The sequence below is a fragment of the Cetorhinus maximus genome, chromosome 7 (assembly GCF_964194155.1).
Source record: "Cetorhinus maximus chromosome 7, sCetMax3.hap1.1, whole genome shotgun sequence".
Taxonomy (NCBI): Eukaryota; Metazoa; Chordata; class Chondrichthyes; order Lamniformes; family Cetorhinidae; genus Cetorhinus; species Cetorhinus maximus.
The window spans coordinates 50,102,600-50,121,188 of record NC_135885.1 but is presented as its reverse complement, the minus strand read 5'-3'; the positions used below and the strand labels follow the sequence as shown (position 1 = coordinate 50,121,188).

The 18,589-nt window shown below is 42.7% G+C and overlaps 1 protein-coding gene across 5 annotated transcripts in view; it reads left to right on the top strand.

Annotated features, from left to right (window-relative positions):
- zmym2 (zinc finger, MYM-type 2) overlaps positions 1 to 18,589 on the top strand; it is a 160,372-nt gene that overhangs the window by 93,729 nt on the left and 48,054 nt on the right. For all 5 annotated transcript variants that reach the window (XR_013577108.1, XR_013577107.1, XM_078545484.1 and 2 more), the window contains one exon: positions 1,808 to 1,943. Coding sequence is in view for 3 of the 5 variants with exons in the window: in XM_078545484.1 (XP_078401610.1) it covers positions 1,808 to 1,943 (136 nt within the window). In the remaining 2 variants the exon portion in view is untranslated. The remainder of the gene's footprint in view (positions 1 to 1,807; positions 1,944 to 18,589) is intronic.

Here is an 18,589-nt window from a genome sequence, read left to right as displayed (position 1 = left end):
AGCATCTGCTCACAGCAGTTGTGTTATAATACAAATGCCAGGGTTATTTCATTTACAGTTCACTTTAGATGAGAATACAAAAGGCTGCAAAAATTTGGAAAGTTTGAGATTTTTTTCAAAACTCAGTAGATGTTGCAACATTGTTGTTTGGAGCAGTCATGGCCTGGAATTGACTTTTTAATTTTGCTTTGTCTTCACCACAAGCCACAAAGGGGAATTTCACTGAAAAGATTACTGATGGAGACTGAGCAGCATTATCACCTTCCTGAATGAGGATTGAGCCTTAATTCTATTCCACTTCTCTGCTAGCTCAATAGAAAAAGACTGGAACTTCTTTGCCAGCCTCTTCTGCACAGATAATGACAACATGGACACAAATGTGTTGAGCAATGTCATTTGTTCAGCAATAACTTCATACAGCCTAAATGCAATTTTTTTTACATTTGTACCACCAGGAGAAAAGAAAGATTCTAGTAGGTCCTGCACTTCATATAATGATCCAAAATTCATCATTATAAATTGCAGTATTGCTGCAGATTTTCTGTTTTTGTTTACCCACTGCCATTTTTTAAAAAAATGACTTATTTGCTTTCGGTCTGATTTATTTAAATGGTGTGACAAAGCATTGTCTGCCTTAAATACATACTAAAATTTAGTGTGGCACCAATAGCAGATGGTCTTTTCAGAAGCATCACAAAACATGTGTCTCATCTTGTTTGCATGCTGGAAGACAGCATTCGTTCTAATGGCTACGCTTATTGGCAGCCTCGTAAATAGGGCCCAAGCCATTTGCTCACCCTGCAAGCTTAATGCTGAAATAAGGTACATCAAAGAATCCTGCAGGATAATGGCTATCCTGATCAGATCATTTTGCACTGTATATCGTGTAAACTCATGAATGGGCCTAAGGCCCTCACTTTCCACCCTGAAAAGTGCCCAGTCTACCTCAGATTACCCTGTAAGGGCAAGGTTTCTCAAAATTTTGAGCAATGGATAAAGCTGTTTCACGCTGCTACTGTGCAGTAGCAACACGAGTGGTATTCACCACTAACAGGATGCTGCTGTCAAGCCAAAAACACATGCTGCCTATCACACAAATTAGTAACGTGGTATATGAATTTCAGTGCCAGTGTGATGCTAGGCATGTAGGCCATATGTCCCAAAGGCTGGCGGATCATATCAAACAGTATGTCCCTTCCGTTGTTCGCAACAGGCAAGTTACAGACTGTACCCAACCAGCCCATGCTAGCAAAACTCAAAGCACAGTGTCCGACATTAGATGTGATTCCGCGATTGGACAACACTTGCTAAATAATCCTCAATGTACTAAAAATTACACTGACAGCAAATTTAGGATTGTCAGTCAGGCTCACAATGTAGCGCGTTTGCGTGTACTGGCCCTGTTAATACACGGCCCTGTTCTTTCCAGGCAGAGAGAACATGTACACACATTACGCCTGTTTCAACCAAACAAAATAAGTGACAGCCAATCGTTGGTTCATTTCTCAGGGCAATGCCTTGACCAAGCTGTCTGGTTTAAATTTCAAATAATGCTCAGAAGTTAACTGTCAGTCACCATTAATTGGTGTGTTCTCCATGGCAACGCCTCCACCAATCAGGGTCCACTTGCCAACCAATCAGCACTCTTCTCATACAGTATAAAGTTGTTGCTTTGTTGCTTCCCCTGACATTGGTATTCTTGCGATGGTCCTGATGAGTGCAAGATAAAAAGCTTCAACAAAATGCCTTTTTACAGAAAGGCGTAAGCTTGTTTTTCCATTAATTGTGTCTTGTTTTACATTTTTAGGCTTCTAACCAGACATCAACACCTTCACCAACACCTGTAAAAGAGCTGAAAAATAAAGCATTGTTGTGCAAGCCTTTGACCCAGACAAAAGCTACTTACTGCAAACCTCACATGCAGTCAAAATCGTGTCAAACAGGTATGAATTTTCACCTTACTACTGTGATTTCCAGAATGTCCAGTAGAATGTTAATTAGGCCAGACTGTTCAGAGTGGCTGGGCATCCAATTGAAGCTCTCAGGCAAGTTTTGCAGTCTCCCTCTGGCTTTGAGATCCCTGTTTATAACTTTCTTTCTATTATCTCATCGCTTGGTAACAATTTTGAACAACCATTTGAGGTAAACCTGCTCAGTTGCTGACTGACACTATGCATTTTAGACCAACTTCAGTGGTTTGGCAGTTTTATATCCATTTGTATATTCACATGGCACTGCACATGGGAATGGAGACCAATTGTTGCCTTCAGATAAAGTGGGGCTAGAGAGCAGACAGTAACTACGCCAGCCGCACCATGTAATCCAGTCCCTAGTTGAAACACATTATCACTTGTACTTGGACTTGATATTTATAATTAAGTAGCAAAATTTGGACCAGTTTAGAAACAAAAGATATAGAGCTGTATGGAGCATAGGAGTTTCTCTGCCGTATAGACACAGCACCTGGGAGATACAGAGCTGGGGTTTGGTAGTGCCATCACTGGCTTGTGCCTGTAATTACATTGTGGCACATTTACAATGGCAGATTCTATTTTAAATTTGGTGAGAAGTATCATAATGTAAAACAGTGATACCATTAAATGTGACAATGGGAAGAGGACAGAAAGTGGCTGTAGACATTACGACTTTTGAGCCTCAAAATTTGTCTCAGTCACAACTGGGTTTTCGACACTGGGTGCTGTTTTGCCTCCAAAGTGGTGTCCGTGGTGTGCTCGCAAACCTCCGTGCTAGCCACATCAGGTGCCATTTTGGGAATAGTATTAGTGCATCTACTGGAAGCATGCAGCGTAGGCACACCATGACGTCATGGTGGCACTGCCATTTTAAAGCTTAACTTCAGCTTAACGTCCACTCTTAATGCCACATAGCTGAGCATGCATTCAGTAGCTGGAAGTAACCCCCACTATTTAAAAGGATTATCAGCTACTTTCAGGTAAGTTGCTGACTGATTCCCACTGGCTCTTGCTGTGATTGTACAAATAGTTTCCAGAATTGTTTGAAGTTGCTCAAGCCTACAGAGAGTGTTGCATCACATGCTGCAGGGCTTTGCCCTTATTTCAAGGATTCAGCACAAACCACATATTCTGAGACAAAAACAAAAAATGCTGGAAAAACTCAGCAGGTCTAACAGCATCTGTGTAGAGAGAAACAGAGTTAACATTTTGAGTCCGTATGACTCTACTTCAGAGCTAAAGAGAAGTAAAATTGTGATGAAATTTATATTGTTTAAGGTGGGGTGGAGCAGGTGAAGCTGGATAATAGGCCAACCATAGGCGGGGGCAAAGGAGATATTGACAAAGATGTCATGAACAAAAGGATGAAGTGAGAGTTAATGGTAGTGGTGAGGGCTAAAGGAGGTGTTGACAGTGGCATTAAGTTAAAGCAGAATGTGATAATAGCAGGACAAGGGTAAGTACTCTGAAAAGAACAACATGAACAAGTGACAGATGGCCCTTGTGGGGGAGGGGACGGTGGTGGGGAAGAAAGATCTAAAATAGGATAAAAGGTGGGGATAAAACAATGAATGAAAATAAGTGGATAAAAAATAAAAATGAATATTTGAAAAAAGAGATAAAAAAGGTGAGGATGGAGGAGAGAGTTCATGGTCTGAAGTTGTTGAATTCAATGTTAAGTCTGGAAAGCTGTAAAGTGCCTAATTGGAAGATGAGGTGCTGTTCCTCCAGTTTGCATTGGGCTTCACTGGAGCATTGCAGCAGGCCAAGGACGGACATGTGGGCATGAGAGCAGGATGGTGTGTTAAAATGGCAAGCAACAGGAAGGTCTGGGTCATGCTTGCAGACAGACCAAAGGTGTTTCGCAAAGCAGTCACCCAGCCTATGTTTGGTCTCTCCAATGTAGAGGAAACCACATTGGGAGCAGCGAATGCAGTAGACCAAGTTGAAGGAAGTGCAAGTGAAGCGCTGCTTCACTTGTAGGGAGTGTTTGGACCCTTGAACGGTGAGGAGGGATGAGGTAAAGGGGCAGGTGTTGCACCTTCTGCAATTGCATAGGAAGGTGCCGTGGGAGGGGGATGAGGTGTTGGAGGAGTGGACCAGGGTGTCCTGGAGGGAACAGTCCCTACCGAATGTGGTGAGGGGAAGATGTGTTTGGTGGTGGCATCATACTCAAGTTGGCAGAAATGGTGGAGGACGATCCTTTGAATGCAGAGGCTGGTGGGGTGAAAAGTGAGGACAAGGGGGACCCTACCATGGTTCTGGGAGGGAGAGGAAAGTGTGAGGGCAGAGCCGCGGGAGATGGGTCAGACACAGTTGAGGGCCTTTTCTACCACAGTGGGTGGATATTTAAGGAAGACATGTCAGAAGCACCGTTTTGGAAAGTGGCATCATTGGAACAGATGCGCCGGAGGCAAAGGAGCTGAGAGAATGGGATGGATTGCTGTTAGACCTGCTGAGTTTTTCCAGAATTTTCTATTTTTGTTTCAGATTTCCAGCATCCACAGTATTTTGCTTTTATCCGTATGCCCTGAGACATGGGTGCAGGAGTATGCATTACCCCCTCCCTCAACTCCTGGATAACAGCATGTTAACTGAGCAGAGATCACACATAGCAGGACAAGCTCCTGAAGAGGGTGGGGGAGAGAGAAAGGTTCTAAACAGAGGGCCATATGTGCCAAGGGTGTTAAGGGAACAATTCTGTTACCTGAACCTCAACAAGGAACATTGTGTCATATGTCTCTGTTTCACTAAGGACATCCTCACTATGACCTGCAGCAGCCACAACTGCAGCCTCAGAGCAGGGTGAGGATGCCATTCCCATTGGCTGTGAAGGTGATCATGACTATGAACCTTTATGCATCTGGCTTCTTCCAGGCTGGAACAGGCGATGTTTGTTGCATCTCCTGATTTACTGCCACTATTGCATAAGGGAGATCATTGATGCTAGCTATTCCAAGACAGCTGAATACATTGCATTCTCTTTTTCCAGAAAGTAGGAAGTGGAATGAACATGCGGCTTTGCAAGGATTGCAGGCTTGTCCATGATGCAGGGTGCCATTGACTGCATGCACAATGCTTTGGGAGCATCGCACATCTACTCTTGACATGTACCCCAGCTGGGAGAAACTCCATTCCTTCAGTGTCCATCTTGTGTGCAACCAAACGCAGCATATCTGCAGTAGTCATTTTACCTTCATTATGTGGCAGTCTATGCTATGCCATCTGCAGCTGAGCCACCATAACAAACTAGAGTTTGGCTAATGGGTGACAAGGGCCTTCAACAACATAGTCTGTGATTTTGGTGCGCAACCCACACAAGTGGACAGCATGCATGAAATTACATGTAATATAGTAGATTTTTGGTATTTAAACAATGCTTCCGCTGTTAAACTGTTCCAGAGGAGCACTGCAGTAATTGGCAAAGTGGATGCCAAAATTTGTGGTGTGCTGCTGCACATAACACAACCTCGCCATAATTAGGACACGCCCTTGCTACCAATTGAATAGGTGGAGGAAAGGGGCAGGCAACCAACACAGGCCCTTTTTGTCTGATGTTGACTCATCCAACTACAATACCAGAACATACAAGCTAATACCTCTTTCATCAGCAACCCCATGCCTTACCTCTCTGTCAATGACCATCTGCTTGAGAACAATGCTAAAATAAAAGCTACTGCAAAATAAACATTCCAAACCAAATTTATGAATCAAACCTTGTCACATTGCATACAAACATCAACTAATCACCCTTGTGCATTCCTTTTCACTTCTGTCTTCCATGTGCCTTTGCCTGTTCTAGTGCTGCTATGCAGTGCTACCCCAGTGGCTATAGCATGGCCTGGTGGAAGGCTCATATCTTTCAGTGGGGGAACTGCAGATGGCTTTGCAGCATGACCTTGACCAACTCTGGGCCTAGGAGGCATGGCTTTGGACTATACCATCTCGGCATGTGTGGCACCAATCTAGCTGGCTAACTTACATGCAACAGCAAGGGCAATGATGAAGTTTAAGTGGTGAGAGGACAGTTGCTCTCTTCTTGAGGGTGGGTGACAGGTTTGTGCTCCATGGAGCCACTGCCACTCCCCAGGGTGGCACCTCCGCAGTCTGAGTAATTTGTTGGACCATTTGTTCAACTCCTATGATACCTAGCATGCCCTTTTGAACACTGGTACCTGCAGTTATAATGACAGCAGTCTGAGCTTGCACAAGAGCCATTTGAGCTCCATAAGATCATAAGAATTAGGAGCAGCAATAGGCCATTCAGCCCATTGAATAAGATCATGGTTGACCTGACTCTGGCCTTAACTCCACTTTCCTGCATGTCCCCCATTACCCTTGACTCCCTTGTCAATCAAAAATCTGTCTAACTCAGCCTTGAACATTTTCGAGCCACCCACTGCTCTTTAGGGTAGAGATGTCCAAAGATATTAATGACAATCTGAGAGAAGACACTCTTCCTCATCTCCGTTTTAAATGGGAAATCCCTTATTTTTAAACTGTGGCCCCTAGTTCTGGATTCCCCAACGAGGAAATATCCTCTCATACCCTGAAAAGCCCCTCAGAATCTTGTATGTTTCAATACTCCAATGAGTATAGGTCTAACCTGTTCAACCTTTCCTCATAAGACAACTATAGCACTCAGACTTTTGGTGGATACTACTTGTGCTCCTGTGGAAGCTGAGACATCACCTATCAGCTTCTCCATTGTGGTTGAGTCCACAAGTGTACTGATGGAGTTAGCCATCACTTACACGGGGAAATAAATGGGCTCCAAGCTCTCTGCAAAGCTCTGTGCCAAGTTGATGCCAACCTCTTCAATGCTCTTTGCATTGACACAGGCTTTCTGGAAGGCCTGCCAATGCACCAAGTGTTTCATTGTGCACACACATCAGTATTCTTCTTTAGGTTGACACATTGAAGTCCCCATCTGTGACCTCTGCAGCAGAGCATGTGTGTGACATCACCCTTTGGCAAGCTGGCACCTGTACTACCCTTGTCCCCTGCTCTGGCTGCAGGCCACTTCTGCCCAGTTTCTCAACACATGCAGATCCTGCCTCTAAGCTATCCTCTAAAGTATGTGCAGTGTCATATCTGAGCTGGTGGTTGAAAGTATGTGGCAGTGTTACTATTTCTGTTCTCTTGCCCTTCCACCACTGTCAGACCAGTTGGCAGTGAGTGCTCCTTAGAAGAATCCCTTTGCTGTGTGCAGCCTGATGGTTGCACTGTGATAATCCCTTTAAGATGCCACACAGCCACACATGGGCACATCTCAAAGGGATCACTTCTTGTGTGTGGTCTGTTTGTCCACTCCACAGTAAGTTCTGAACTCATGTGCAGCGGTGTACCCAGGTGATTAGGGAGAATGTTGTTTCAGTTCTTGTGTATCTGAAAGGAGAAAAGCATGAGGATAGATTTGTGGTGAGGAAAGGGGGAGAAAGCTGGAAGTGCACATTTATGCCATCTACAGCTTGTAAATCAGAAGAGATTGTGGGATGTGAGGAGGAAGATTAGGAATGAAGATGCCATTGCCTTCGACAGTTTCAGCCCCGCCACGGGGGATGGTCTCAGACGTTAGCTGCTCCAATGATACAAACATATGAATTATGAGCAGGAGTAGGCTACTCGGCCCCTTGAGCTTGCTGCACCATTCAATAAGATCCTGGCTGATCTGAATGTAACCTCAACCCCACATTCCTGCCTACCCCCGATAACCTTTCACCCCCTTGTTAATCAAGAACCTATCTAGCTCTGCCTTAAAAATATTCAAAGTTTCTGTTTCCACCACTTTTTGAAGAATTCCAAAAACTCTCAAATCTCTTGAGAGAAAAAATTTCTCCTCATCTCTGTTTTAAATGATTAACCTCTTATTTTTAAACAGTGACCCCCTAGTTCTAGATTCTCCCACAAAAGGAAACATCCTCTCCACATCCATCCTGTCAAGACCCCTCAGGATCTTAAAGGTTTCAATTAAGTCGCCTCTTACTCTTCTAAATTCCAGTGGATACAAGCCTAACCTGTCCAGCCTTCCCTCATAAGACAACCCGCCCATTCCTGGTATTAGTTTAGTAAACCTTCTCTGAACTACTTCTAACGCATTTACATCTTTCTTTAAATAAGGAGACCAGTACTGCACACAATACTCCAGATGGCGACCACCATCTCCTCCACTGAGATAAAGACATGTCTGTGGATGCAGGTTAATCATGCATCATGATCCTTATACCCGTTTTCTGTACTCAGCAAATTATATGACTTTGGTAGTCCTGTGACATTGCACACAGGGAGTCGAGAACAAATGTAGCCTTCAGGTGGTCAGCAAACGAGGGACCTTTGTATGCGGTTATAGCATCATACATTTTGCACTTATTTTTATATCCCTGTTATACATTCCTAGATCCGCATTTATAATAGAAACAGTGATGTAAGCTGATCAAACTATGATTGCATTTTCTGCCAGTGACACTGTTGCAACGAATCAAAAATTACATGGGCATTTATAATAAAAGAAGGTGGAAAGAATTGTGTGTAGACATATGTTTTAACTGGAATAACTAGATTTTCTCCTTGCAGTGGCTCCTTTTCCCACTCCATATGGTGACCCCGAAGCTTCTATCCTTGGCCCCCTCCTATTTCTCATCTATGTGCTGCGCCTAGGTGACATCATCCAAAAGCTCAGCATTAATTTTTACATGTACACTGATAACACCCAACTCTACCTCACTACTGGTTCTCATGATCCCTCCACTGTTGCCAAATTACAGGTGGCTTATTGACACCTCGTGCTGAACGAGCAGAAATTTCCTCCAATTAAATATTGGAAAGACTGATGCCATTGCCTTCTGTCCACTCCCCAAACTCCTTTCCCTAGATACTGACTCCATCCCTTTCCCTGGTAACAGTCTGTGACTAAATTTGTCTGTTCTCAGCCTTGGTAGCATATTTGATCGTGAGTTGAGCTTTTGACCACATATTTGCTCCATCACCAAAAACAACTATTTCTACCTCCGTAACATCTCCCAACTTGGCCCCTGTCTTAGCTCCTCCACTGAAACCCTCATTCATGCCTTTGTTACTTCTAGACTTGACTATTGCAAGGCATTTCTGGCTGGTTCTCCCACTTTCTACCCTTTTTCAACTTGAAGCCAGCCAAAACTCTGCTGCCCATGTCTTAACTCACACCGAATCCCATTCCCCTATCATCATTGTGTTTATTGACTTGCATTGTCTCCTGCTCAAGCAACGTCCTGATTTTAAAATTCTTGTTCTTGTTTTCAAATACCTTCGTCATTCCTTTCCCTATCTCTAATGTCCTCCAACCCCACTGCCCACAGAAACACCTGTGCTCATCTAATCCTGGCCTCTTGAGCACCCCAATTTTATTTGCCCCACAGTTGGTGGCCTTGTCTCCAGCTGCTTAGGCCCTAAGCTCTAGAATTTTCTCTCTGCCTCCCCAACTCATATTCCTCCTGTAAGATACTACTAAAAACCTACTAATTTGACCAACATCTACCCTGTGAAGCCCCCTCAGAATCTTATATGTTTCAGCAAAATCACCTCTCATTCTTCTAAACTCTAATGAGAGTATAGGCCCAATCTGCTCAACCTTTCCTCATAAGACAAACCTTTCACCCCAGTAATCAGCCTAGTGAACCTTCTCTGAACTGCCTCCAATGCAAGAATGCTCCTAGTTAAGTAAGGTGACCAAAACTGCGCACGGCACTCCGGGTGCTGTCTGTACAGTTATGGCAAGACTTCCCTACTTTTATATTCCATCCCCCTTGCAATAAAGGCCAACATTCCATTTGCCTTCCTAATAACTTGCTGTACCTGCATGCTGACTTTTTGTGATCCATGTCTAAGGACACCCAGGTCTCTTTATTCTGCAGCTTTCTCCATTTAAATTATATTCTGCTTTTCTATTCTTCCTGCCAAAGTCAACAACCTCAGATTTTCTCAGATTATACTCACTTTTTGTGCACTCATTTAACCTATCTGTATCCCTTTGCAGACTCTTTGTGTCCTCCTCACAACTTGCTTTCCTGCCTGTCTTCGCATCGTCAGCAAATTTAGCTACAGTGTGGTTGGTCCCTTCATCTAAATCATTAATATAGATCGTAAATAGTTGAGGCCCCAGCTCTGATCACTGTGGCATGCCACTAGTTACAGATTGCCAACCTGAAAGTGACCCATTTATCCATATTATCTCTGCTTCCAATCCACGCTAATAGATCGGCCCCAATACCAGATGCTCTTCTCTTATGTAGTAAACTTTTATGCAGCACCCTATCAAATGCCTTTTGGGAATCCACATACACTACATCTACTGGTTCCCCTTTATTCCCTCTCCTTGTTAAATCCTCAAAGAACTCTTGTAAATTAGTCAAACACTATTTCCCCTTCACAAAACCATGTTGATTCTGCCTGATTGTATTATGATGTTCTAAGTATCCTGCTACTAACTCCTTAGTAATGGGTTCTAGCATTTTCCCAGTGATAGACATTAGGCTAACTGGCCTATAATTTCCTTTCTTTCTCCCTCCCTTTTTGAGAGGGGTTACATTTTCGGTCTTCCTATCTGCAGGAATCCTCCCAGAGTCTGGGGAACTTTGGAAGATTACAACCAATGCGTCCACTATCTCTGCAGCCCCTTCTTTTAAGACCCTAGAATTCAGGCCATCAGATCCAGGGAACTTGTCAGCCTTAAATCCCATTAGTATTCCCATTACTTTTTCACTGCTGGTGCTTGTTTAAAGTTCCTCCCTTCCTTCGGCCTCTTGATTTCCAGCTATTTTTGGGGTGCTTCTTGTTCAAAGTATTTGCCATTTCCTCGTTTCCACTTATTAATTCCCTAGTCTCACCCTCTAAAGGGACCAACACTCACTTTAGCTACTCTTTTCCTTTTTATACACTTGAAGCTTTTATTGTCTGTTTTTATATTTCCTGCTACTTTACTCCCATATGCCAATTTCTCCAGTTTTATTTTTTTAAGTCATCCTTTAGTTTTGTAAACTTTCCCAATCTTCTGGGCTACCGTTCCTCTTCACAGCATTGTACGCCTTTTTCAATTTGATGGCACCCTTAAATTCCTTAGTTAGCTATGGATGGTGCATCCTTTTGGTAGAGTCTTTTTTCCCAGATGGAATATATCTTTGTTGAGAGTTATGAAATATCCTTAAATGTCTGCCACTGCTTCTCCACTATCTTAACTTTTAACTTATTTATCCAGTCCACTTTAGCCAATACAGTCTTTATACTTTTGTAATTTCCTTTATTTAAGTTCAAGACACTAGTAATGGACCCACATTTCTCACTCAAACTGAAATGTGAAATTCTATCATGTGTGATCATTCTTGTCTAGAAGATTCTTTACTATGAGGTCTTTAATTAATCCTGCCTCATTATACATTACCAGGTCCAGAATGGCCTGGCCCCTGGCATGTTCCAGAACATATTGACCTAAGGGAACTGTCCCAAATACATTTTCAGTTATGCCTTAATTCTGCAGGCAACCGTTGACGTGATGTGAAGATTAAAGTCACTCACAATTACTGCAGTACCTTTCATGCAGGCCCCCATTATTTCTTGAGGTATACTCTGTCCTGCTGTGTTGCTACTGTTAGGGGGGGCCTCTAAACTACCCTCCATCAGTGACTTCTTTCCTTTGCTGTTTCTTATCTCCATCCAAACTGATCCTACATTTTGATCTTCTGACCGAAGATAATTTCTCACTGTTGTACTGATCTCATCCTTTACTAATAGAGCTACCCTACCACCTCTTCTTTCCCTCCTATCCCTCTGAAATGTCAAATAATTTTGTAACCACATCTCTATAATGGCTCTTTCATACCCATTTATTTCTATTTGTGCTATCAATTAATCCATCTTGTTGCAAATTCTACAAGCATTCAGATAAAGAGCCTTTAATTTTGTGTGTTTTAACGTTTTTGCCTACTCAGACCTTATTTGCTGGTGCACACTTATGTTTGTATGCTCTGTCCTTTCCTATCACACTCTGGTTATCATTACCCTGCACTATTGCCTTCTCCTTTCTCTTGAACTTTCCAAACCTACACTCATGTGAACCCTCCACCCTCACCCACCCACCCACCACCACCACCCCAATATTTAGTTTAAAGCCCTTTCTGCAGCCCTAGTTATACAACCCGCTAGGACATTGGTCCCACTGTGTTTCAGGTGAAGGCCATCCCAGCGGTACAGGAGGTGAAGTGAGAGTTACTGCCCTGGACCAAGTGTGGCATCAAGGAGCCCTAACAGAACTGGAATCAATAGGAATCAGGGGGACAACTCCACTAGTTGAAGTTATACCGAGCACAAAAGATGATGGTTGTGGTTGTGAATCATCTCAGTCCCAAGACATCACTGCAGAAGTTCCTCTGGGTAGTGTCCTAGGCCCAACCATATTCAGCTGCTTCATCAATGACCTTCCTTCTATCATAAGGCCAGAAGTGGGATGTTCACTGATGATTGCACAATATTCAGCAACATTCGTGAATCCTCAAATACTGAAGCTGACCTTGTCTACATGCAGCAAGACCTGAACACATTCAGGCTTGGGCCGATAAGTGGCGAGTTACTGTCACACCACACAAGTGCCAAACATTGACTATCTCCAACAAGAGAGAATCCAACCATCTCCCCTTGACATTCAGTGGCAATACCATCACTGAAGCCCTCATTATCAACAACCTGGAGGGGGGGGTTACCATTGACCAGAAACTGAACTGGACCAGCTGTATAAATATTGCGGCTACAAGAGCTGGCTGGAGGCTGGGAATTCTGCGGCGAATAACTCACCTCTTGACTCCCCAAAGTCTGTCCACCATCTACAAGGCACAAGTCAAGAGTGTGATGGAATTCTCCCCACTTGCCTGGGTGCAGCTCCAACAACATTCAGAAAGCTTGGCACCATTCGGGACAAACAGCCCACTTGATTGGCACCCTATCCAACACCTTCAACATTCTCTCCCTCTGTCAATGTATCAATAATCACATTGTATGGCAATTACCTTGTTAAAGACCATTACTAGTTAAAACAGGTGATGGGCATTGGTTCTCCCACCTAAACAGTATAAATAAATACAGCTGGAACACTCTGGGCGGAAGCTACTAGGAAATCTGTAGCAATTAACGAGCTTTGGATTCATTCTTCCACCACAAGCACTTATTGTGAGTAACGTGGTGGCAGAGGATGAATATTAAGCTTTGGTGATTGATTGCTATATATGAAGCTTTTTGTCTCAATGCTCTGAGGGAAAAGAAATGTACTGTTGCAGACAATTTAACTGGACTGGTGGAAGGATGGTGCAAAATTGCAAACTTTGACTATCCACCAATTTTTTCTGACTCTGAACCTCATCAGCAGTGGAAGGCTGAAGTTGAGGTGTGGTTACTTCCATACCCGAAAAGAAGCAAGGTATGGCTTTGGCGTTATCATCACCAGCCAAAAGTAAGATAAGGAGTAAGGTATTTTCAGAGTGGAAAGTGGATCATTTGGATCATGAAGAGGGATTGGACTTCTGTTACAATTTTTTGATAAGTTTTACAAAAAGGATGAGTTATTGGAAGTATATGAAGCTTGGACAATATTTGGTAGATTTAGGAAATCAGATGATCAGTCCATGGAAGAAGAAATCATTGATTTCGATAAATGATACAAGAGACTACAGAGATTTGAACTTGAAATTTGAGTCGGTATTGGCGTTTAAGTTACTGAACTGTGCTTGCATTTCCCACATTGATAATCATTTAGCAATAATAGGGGTTCAATTCCGGGGGAAAGAATCTCTCCTAGATCAAATGGATGCTGCCCTAAAAAAATTTCTGGGGAATCAGTCGGTCCCAGCCACTTTCTCAGCAAATACGAATAACTATGCCATGAAACAAAGGATGGAGGATTCTATGGTGGCAGAATTTCGCAGTCGACCAATTAGTAGACAAAGATTCCAATACAAAGACTGGGTGAATGACAGGAGGTCTGAAAACGGTCGTAACCCTAGCCAATTTGAGAGTCAGGACAAAAAGCGCATCTAGAACGGTGACTGTAGGCGTTTAAACCCAAAAAATACACGGGGAACGGTTAATCGGTGTTTTCGGTGTGATTCCCAGTATCATTATGCGATGAACCGCCCACAGTAAAATAATCACATTTTTGAAGTGACCCTCGAGATGGATTCTTTTAAGACTGAAAATGATGGCGACTGCCATGATGGAATTGCATTAGTCACCTGAAAGTTTGAATCTAGTGATGAGTATCTTGATGGCCGATTCCTTCAACTGTGCAGTCCTGGACAGTGGTTGCACTTCTACGGTGTGTGTCATGGACTGGCTTAACTGCTATCTGGGGTCTCTCGATGAGGCAGACTGATGGGAGGTCAAGGAGTATGAAAGCTCTACCTGCTTCAGGTTCAGAGATGATAACACATTAACATCCTCCAAAAGGGTAGCCCTCCCTTGTAAGATAACAGGGATCAGTCTGTTTATCAGTATTGATTTTGTTTTTTAGCGAGATACTGCTATTACTAAGTTGATCTGTGTTGAAAAAGGCTCAGGAGACGTTAGACATGAAGAGCAGTCATGTTCGGGAAAACATGTGGATCTACATTTTACTCAGTCAGGCCATTACTGCCTGGTACTAAGGAAGCCAAAGATTTCTCATCAACAAGTTCATGAAATTTTGTTAACTGCTGGGAATAAGAATTTGGTGGACGAAACTATCATCTGGAAGTTACACTGTTTGCACATCCGGCACCACAGAAACTGAAGACTCTACTTTTAGATGCGGGAATGGTTGATAAAGGATACAATGACCTTATTGAGCAAATCATTGCTCAGTGTGAAATTTGTCTTAAATATCAGCACCTTTGCATCCTGTTGTGAGCTTGCCACAAGCTAGGGAGTTTAACGACACAGTGGTAATCGACTTAAAAGGTTAGGGCAAGTTAGGGGTATTTTTTCACTACATTTAATAGATATGGCAAGCAGATTTAGCCTATCCACTGTAATACATAGTAAAGACAAAAGGACCATTGTCGATAAGGTCATGGAGAAATGGGTAGGAACACCATTAGCAACACCATTGAAGTTCCTGACAGAAAATGGTGGGGAATTGGCCAATGAGGAATTTCGAGACGTGTGAAAATTTGAACGTCTTAGTTATGCACACTGCAGCTGAGAGCCCGTTTAGTAATGGTCTTTGCAAAAGAAATCATGTGGTAATAGATGGCATGTAACATAAAATATTGGCTGATCATCCAGATTGCAAATTGCAAACAGCGCTAGCATGGGCAGTGCACGCAAAAAGCTCTTTGCAAATGGTTGGGGGGGTACAGAAGAAATCTGTAGTTGTCTTCGGCGTTATCAGGTGCTCCCACTGCTCTAAAAGGCGCTAGCATTAGCTCCACTTTTTCTGTTCATCTGAATGCTTTGCATGCAGGCAGAAAAGCTTTCATTAAAGGTGAGGTTTCGAAGAAAATTTGGCAAGCCCTATGGTACCGTAAGGACAAGGAGACTTGATATATCACCAAAGGAAAGGCTGGAAAGAGTGGAAAGATCCTGGCAAGGTGATAGGGAGTGATGGGAAAGTAGTAGTTGTACAACACGGCAATCAAACTGTTATGGTACATTCTTCAAGGTTAATTGGCACTGACTATACCGTTACAGGTTATGAACAGGACATAGAAAGCGAGGAAGCACTATGCACTTCACATCCACACACACACACTAGACAGCTATGAGAAGCAGACCAAAGCAGGTACAGGGTCGACTGATGATGAACAAAGTAAAACTGAGATACAGGATAATGCTATTCGTTCAAAAGGGCAACTACTCAAAGTAGGAACAAAAGTAACATACATGCCAGAAGGGAGCAGAGTGTGGTGGGATACCACCATCTTAGGGAGAGCAGGAAAGGCCACTCGGGCTTTATACAAACATTGGCTAAATGTGCAGTATGAAGGACAGGAGACAAGACCCATGAATTGGCAAACTGAGGTAAATATGTGGAAACCCAGAAGGAGCTGTATGAGTTCTGACAGTAATCAATACCCCAGAATTAAATCACAGACTTGCAAACAGGGTTCTGCTCGCATGGGAGAAAGATCATGTAGTAGTCCAGAAAGAAAGAGGAATGTCAGTAGAGGCCAGCTTAACAAGAACGAGGACTAGAGAGCAAGCTAGGAATGTCAATAGAAGTAGAAGTCCTTATCACGAAGAGATTTTAGTAGCTGCTAATAAACAGGAAAATAGGCTGATAAAGGAAGCCGAACAGATTTGGAAGGAATTTATATACTGAATTACCTGATAGATGACAGCCAGCCTTTTCTCACAGGTGGATCTGTATAGAAAAGGTACTCCCAGACAGCAAGTATAAAGCTAAAGCGAGATTAGTAGCCCGAGGCTTTGAAGAAAGACTCGGCGATCAGGATGTCAGAGTGGACTCGCCTACTGCGGGGAAAGTGAGTTTGAAGGTTTTTTTATACCTATTTTGGCATCATATTCCTGGGAGTACAAATCGATTGACATAAAGGCTACATTTTTACAGGGGAAGAAGTTTTAAAGGGAAGTGTTTTTGAAACCATCCAAAGAAGCCATTGATGTAGAAGGAAAGCTGTAGAAATTGAACAAGTATGTTTATGGATTGAATGATGTGTCAAGAGCATGGTATTTTTCTATGAGGTCTGTCCTCTTGAAAATGGGTTGCATTCAGTTAAAGACAGACCCTGTGATGTTCTACTGGTATCATAAGGAGAAACTAGCTGGAATCTTTATCATGCATGTTGATGATTTCCTGTGGGGAGGCTCTGTAGAATTTGAGCAATGGGTAATCGAGAAGATAAAGAAGGAATTCAAGGTCGGAGGTCAGGCTTCAGGGGCCTTTAAATACATTAAGCAGAGCAAGTCAGGAGTGACATTGAATCAACAATTTTATCTAAAAAATGTTAATCATATCCCAATAAGTCGGGTTAGAGGATTCTGCTTTCAAGGAAGAAACAAAACAATCAAAAAGCTTAATTGGGCAGTTGAACTGGTTGTGCACTCAGACTAGACCTGACGCTAGTTATGCTGTGTTGGAGCTGAGTACTATGATGAAACATGCTACAGTTGAGGAAGTTCTGAGAGCAAATTAAATATGAAAGAAATTAAATTCAGAAATATGCACACTCATGTTTCCAGCTTTGGGTGGACCAGAAGATATGAGGTTGGTCATTTTTAGTGATGCTTCACATGCTAATCTTTCAGATGAGTAATCTAGCTCAGCAAGGTTTATAATATTCTTAGTAGGAAAGAATGATAAATGTTGCCCACTGGCTTGGGAGACCAAGAAAATAAAAAGGGTAGTGGAAAGTACCTTAGCAACTGAAACACTGGCCTTAGTAGAAGCGATAGAGGGTTTACTTATCCAATATACTGGCAGAAATATTATATAAGGGGCAATGTGAGAAAAGTTTGCCCGTAGAATGTTATGTTGAGAACCGATCTCTTTGGGACAATGTTCATTTGCCAAAAAGTGTCGCTGAAGAAAGGCTAATAGACCTAGCTAGTATGAAAGAAATGTTACAGAAAAGAGCGATCTCTAAGATACGATGGGTTGACACAAATCAGACAGTTTTATAAAAATAAATGCCTGCTCTAAGAAATTACTACATGTATTAGAAGAGGGGCATCTTATGTTATAATTATGAAATGAAATAAACCTTTTTTGCTTTATGAATGTTTATATATATTTGGTAAAGGAAATGTGGGATCCATAAATGTGAAAATACGTGGCTTTATTTCCTTCTGTTTGTTTCGAAATGAATGTTCTTTAATTTTTCAGAGCTTTAATTTATAAAAAGAGGGGGAATCCATCAATGTATCAATAATCACATTGTGTAGCAATTACCTTGATAAAGACAATTGCTAGTTAAAACAGATGATGGGCATCGGTTCTCCCATCTAAATATAAATAGATACAGCTGGAACATTCTGGGTGGAAGCTACTAGGAAGACTCTAGTACTGAGGAGCTGTGTTGAGAATAAACCAGCTTTGGATTCATTCTTCCACCACAAGCACTTATTGTGAGTAACACCCTCTACCACTGACGCACAGTGGCAGCAGTGTGTACCATCTACAAGATGTACTGCACCAACTAAGCTCTTTCGACAGCACCTTCCAAAACTGTGACCTCGACCACCTAGAAGGACAAGGGCAGCAGATGTACAGCAACACCACCACCTACAAGTTCCCCTCCAAGCCACATGCCATCCTGACTTGGAACTATGTCGCCATTTGCTTCATTAGCGCTAGGTCAAAATCCCGGAACTCCCTTAGTACAGCACTATGGATGTACTTACACCATATAGACTGCAGTGGCTCAAGGTGGTGGCTCACCAACACTTTCTCCAGGGCAATTAGAGATGGGCAATAAATGCTGGCCTGGCCAGTGATGTCCACATCCCATGAAAGAATGTTTTTAAAAGCCTCTTCTTTCCCCTGTACTGCTGCCAGTCCAGCATGAATTGCAACCAATTTCTCTCACACTAGTCTTTGAGCCACGCATTCAATCTCTGATCTTATTTACCCTATGCCAATTTGCACACGGCAATTCAGAGAT